General features: G+C 38.0%; 1 protein-coding gene across 2 annotated transcripts in view; it reads right to left on the bottom strand.

The window, feature by feature from the left end:
• disp1 (dispatched homolog 1 (Drosophila)) overlaps window positions 1-5,099 on the bottom strand; it is a gene marked incomplete in the record, with an annotated part of 158,745 nt that overhangs the window by 6,441 nt on the left and 147,205 nt on the right. For both annotated transcript variants that reach the window (XM_014021587.1, XM_014021588.1), the window contains 1 exon segment: window positions 3,285-3,379. In XM_014021587.1, coding sequence (XP_013877041.1) covers window positions 3,285-3,379 — 95 coding nt within the window.

Raw genomic sequence — 5,099 nt, 5'->3', positions numbered from 1 at the left:
TGTAATATTAGAATTTTCTGAGACAATGAATCTTGGTTTTCCTTTTTTTTTTCCAGTAAGAGGTTTTAATTACATAGAATTTTTGGACAAAAGAATTGCAATATATCGCCTTGCTTATAGTATCGCAATATATCGCCTTGCTTATAGTATCGCAATATATCGGGATATATCGTATCGTGACCCCTCTGTCATGATATGTATCGTATTGCCAAATTCTTGCCAATATACAGCCCTAATAAATATAGGGCTGAGTGATATGGTCTAAAATCAATATGATATATTGAACAGTTCACCGATAACGATAAATGGACAATAATGCTAACTCCTCCCACAACCACCACCACAAACACACACAGTATAGTATACTCCTAATGTCATCCTGAGTACTTTGACTAAATATTTTACAGTGTTCTCAAATAATACAAATATAATACAAAGATTTCAACCTGAACCATTTGGACCAAAGGTATTTGTAAGGAAGAGCTTGATTTTAAACAGCTTTTCTCAGTTTACATGTATGTCATTTCAGAGTTTTTAATATTTTTAATAAAAAATATAACATTTTTGGCAATACACATGTCAGATATAGTCATAAAAATATTTAACTATCTCCATAACTTTTCAGTGCAAACACACACAATATGTATGGTATGTGTGTATAGGTATGTGCTATCATTTTATATTTAAAAAAATATAGCAAACGTGTCTTTTGTGCAGAACAAAACAAAACTATATTATTTATTTCTTAGACTGATTTCTTTTTAAAAATGATTATCTCTTTCAAAAAGATTATAATAATAATACTGTTCATTTGCTGTTTCAGTTCTTCTTCTTAAGCAAAATAATATTGTTTCATTAATAGAACAAACAGAATCTCACAGAAAGACTCAGCCTGTGAGCACCGTGGCGTGCTCCCGTGTCAGCACTCTCTCATGAGGAGAGGAAAGTTGAACATATCGATAACGACGCTCTGAACACGTACGTAGACATATTGTACAACGTTAGATTTTAGATACCAAAGTCTTGGATAGTTTGGGAGTGAAGTGTGGAAGGAGTCTGCTCACTCAGGACAGGAGCTGCAGGCTGACCAGTGATTATCCTGCAGACTCTGCTGCCCCCAGCCTGAGGGACCTCACAAACAGCAGAAAGACCTGCCCTGCTCTGATTGGATAAAAATGTGGGGTTTGTTTAATCCTCCATCATTAGATTGAGCAGCTTTAATGAGACCACAACAGAAAACAACCTTTTTTTTCTTCTTCTCATTTTTTTTAAAGATGACTGATTTTCTTCACGGCCAAAAATTACGGTAATCTGCGATAGTGAACTTTAAAGCCAAAAAAGACAAAAATAAAAATTTATTTCTTTTTAAACACCGAAAATACTGACATGGTCAAAATACGACGGTGTATTAGGGCCACTTTGCAGATGAAAAAAAAGGAGGAGCAAATCTCTGAGAAAAAACTCAGAATTTCTGAGATTAATTTCAGAAATTTTCAAGAAAAAAACAGGCAATTCTCTTATTTTGAAAAGTCGCAAATTTGCGAAAAAAACCCTCAGAAATTTCAATAATTAAAGGCAGAAATTTGCGACATTTAAACTAGATATTTTCTGAAATGATAGTCAGAAATTTACGAGAAAAAAACTCGTAAATTTATGAGAAAAAAACTGAAGTTTTCAAGAATGGCTAAAGGGTGATTCCACTTGTTTTCACTACGTTGAGCATCTTTAARCTGCTCTAGTMTAGAAACTAAAACACAGAGACGTCAAACCTGGACTAGATTATTCTACATTGATAGCAGAATGTTTAAACCAACTGTGTGATTTGTGAAACACATATTTGATATGTGAAGCTTAAGGAAATATGGTGATTTCAGCACTTTTTATGCATTTTATGAACAAGCATGGCCCGATGGAAAGAATTATGCTGCGATCATCTTCACGCCAAACGCACAAAAACACACAAACGCTTCAAGTTGGACTCCTGTGCACTTTGATGTCAGACAGACGCTCGTCAAAATTGCTCTTGACGCGCGTCCAGAGCCCCCTCTGCAGGTGTATGGCAGACGAAATAAAGACAGTGGCTTTGATTTATTTACTGAGAGCAAGAGCACATCACGCTTACCAGATAATTAATTCATAATTAATTTATCAGATYAGAGAGTTTCTCTGGGAGCTGCGCACTGACGAGCTGCTGATCCGCACTTCCACGGTCCACCATAGACTTTGCATTTAAACCTGACTCCCCCGACGCTCAAAACACGTTTGGTGTGACTGAAGCATCAAGTAAGTCAGTAAACTTTATTTAAATAGACTTTTTCATAGACATGAACATCGCAACGTGCGTAACAGAAAAAGAAAAACACATTTCAAAATATTCATAGACTTTTATTTTGAAATATCCGGTTACCGAAACAGGGCGTCACCACAAGTTGGGGAAAATGACGGTCATATTGCGTGGCTGCATAGAATTTTGAAAATTATTTCTCTCTACAGGCTCCATGGTCATTTTGGATGATTGCTTCAGTCACTCTAATTCTCTCACCTCTCCATCGGGCCACGCTCGTTCATTAAATGCATAAAAAGTGCTGAAATCACCATATTTCCTTAAGCTTCACATAACAAATATATGTTTCACAAATCACACAGTTTGAAACATTCTGCAGTCAATGTAGAATAATCTAGTCCAGGTTTGATGTCTCTGTGTGTTTTAGTTTTAAAACTAGAGCAGATTAAAGATGCTCAAGGTAGTGAAAACAGATGTATTCGCCCTTTAGCCATTCCTGAAAACGTCAGTTATTTTTCTCATAAATTTACGAGTTTTTTTCTTGTAAATTTCTGACTTTACCATGTCAGAAAATATCTAGTTTAAATGTCGCAAATTTCTGCCTTTAATTATGGAAATTTCTGAGTGTTTTTCTCACAAATTTGCGACTTTTCAAAATAAGAGAATTGCCTGTTTTTTTCTCGAAAATTTCTGAAATTAATCTCAGAAATTCTGAGGGTTTTTTTCTAGCAAAATTGCGACTTTTCAATGTGAGAGAATTGCCTGTTTTTTCTTGAAAATATCTGAACTTAATCTCATAAATTCTGAGTTTTTTCTCTGAGATTTGCTCTTCCTTTTATTTTTATTTTTCATCCGCAAAGTGGTCCTAATACGCCATCGTAGCAAAATGATGTCAGTCATGGTCATAAAATCCAGTGTTTGTTAATTTTTGGTTCATTGCCCAGGCCTTTACTAATATATTTTTTCCTAATTTTCTTTTTTCATATTCTCAAAAGCTTACCTGGCACATCACAGAAGAAATCTTTACTGAAGTCCCACTCAGCCTGCCGTTTGTCTCTTTCAAAGTGGTCCTCTGGCCATCTGGGTTCTTGGTGACTATAAAACAGAAAAACAAAAAACGGGTCAGCTAAACCAGTTGGAAGGATTGAAACATAAAACTTCTTCAATGAAGTTTTACAGTTTGGATTGAGGCAAAAAACGTTAGTTGTCCTCAGTTTAGAAGATGGAGCAAATACAAACAAAATGTAAAAGTTGTGATTAAAACATAAAGGAAGACATCAAAGTAACGAAAAAAAAGTGTTATGCCTTGAAAACAAGGAAGGCAGGAACAGGAGTTAGTGTTTATAAATGAACTGTGTGGAATTAATCCAATGGAAATGGGATGTCTATTCAGAAAAAACTAATATCATTATATAATATATACTGTGTATATANCTCTGCAGACCAAGAGCACATTTAATTAGCCAGAGGAGTAAGCGAGTTTAGAGGACGTGTATCTGAAGCCATGAATGTTGCATGCACTTGTGTGAATATCTGAAGAATGAGTCCGAAGAATCTAGTCCCCGGGAGTGAGAGGGGGGAAGGTGGGGGCCAAGCCATAAGTCGACGTAAACTCCCAGGAGAAATTAGATCCACAGCCCTTAAGGCGACATAAGGGGGAGAGCCAATTCGTTATCAGTTGTTTGGGAACAGAAGAAAATGTTTTCGGTCAGGCAGACAATAATAATTTTCCATCTGCCTTAATGTTCGCTGGTACATCCAATGTGGAGAATCCAATCCGATAAATAGTGTGGGCAATCCCGCCGAGCTGAGCTATCAACTTCTCCAGATCAATTCCATCTTACCAGAAAAGTCCAGGGACCGCAGTCGGCCCATGACCCTCAGCAAGAACCACTTGCAGACCGAGTCCCAGCTCGCATAGGGATAGAGTCTGAGTGCTGATAGCACGGCAATCCTTCATATTGGCTAGGCAGCCAGGAAATGGCCTGAATAGCCACCGGCGCTGTTTTGCAGAACACCTGGGGCCTCTTGCATAAAGGATTGCACAGCTTTCATTAAAAGTTGGCATACGGACAAATTTAAAAATGTGCTCCGCACCAAAAAATTCAGATGTATAAAAATGTGCGCACGCAGGTTCCTGCGCACCTTTCCTTTATACATCCCTATGAACGTGGAACTTAGCGCACGTGCAACACCTCCCCTGACACGCCTCCATTTAAATATGTGAAATAGATGTAAATGTGTCCAGCTTGTGAGATTCTCCTCCAGTTGTCCTCTCTGTGGGATCAGAAATGATTTTTAGATGCAGAAAAATTATACATTAAATGGAGAATGAGTGAGAAAATTGTCAGTGGGGTGTAAAATGAGTTTGCCACTCGCAAAGGTGCGTGTGGGTGTTAGTGTGTGTGCACGTGTGCTGCAGCGGCGCATGAGGCTGACAGACATTTCCACCTTTACACGTCTTTAATAAATGATTGTAAACACAGAGGAACTTATGACTTTGATAGAACTTAGAAAAATGTTTATTAAATAGTTGAAGTGAAGGAACGAGTGACTCGCAGCGCCGCGAGTTTCTGCCGCGGTGTAGAATTTATATTTTAGAATCATTAAGTTTCTCATTCAGATCAGCTGCATGACTCGACTCAGAACTATAGTAAAATATCCATCCATCCATCCATCCATCCATTTTCTGTACACGCTTCTTCCTTTTCTGGGTCACGTGGGTCACTGGTGCCCATATCCAGCAGTCACAGTGCGAGGGGCGGGGTACACCCTGGACAGGTCGCAAGCCCATCACAGGGCCACACATAGAGAC

This window comes from Austrofundulus limnaeus, unplaced genomic scaffold (genome assembly GCF_001266775.1).
Source record: "Austrofundulus limnaeus strain Quisiro unplaced genomic scaffold, Austrofundulus_limnaeus-1.0 Scaffold298, whole genome shotgun sequence".
NCBI lineage: Eukaryota > Metazoa > Chordata > Actinopteri > Cyprinodontiformes > Rivulidae > Austrofundulus > Austrofundulus limnaeus.
Note: the sequence above shows the minus strand (reverse complement) of the source record. Positions and strands in the feature narration are given on the sequence as shown.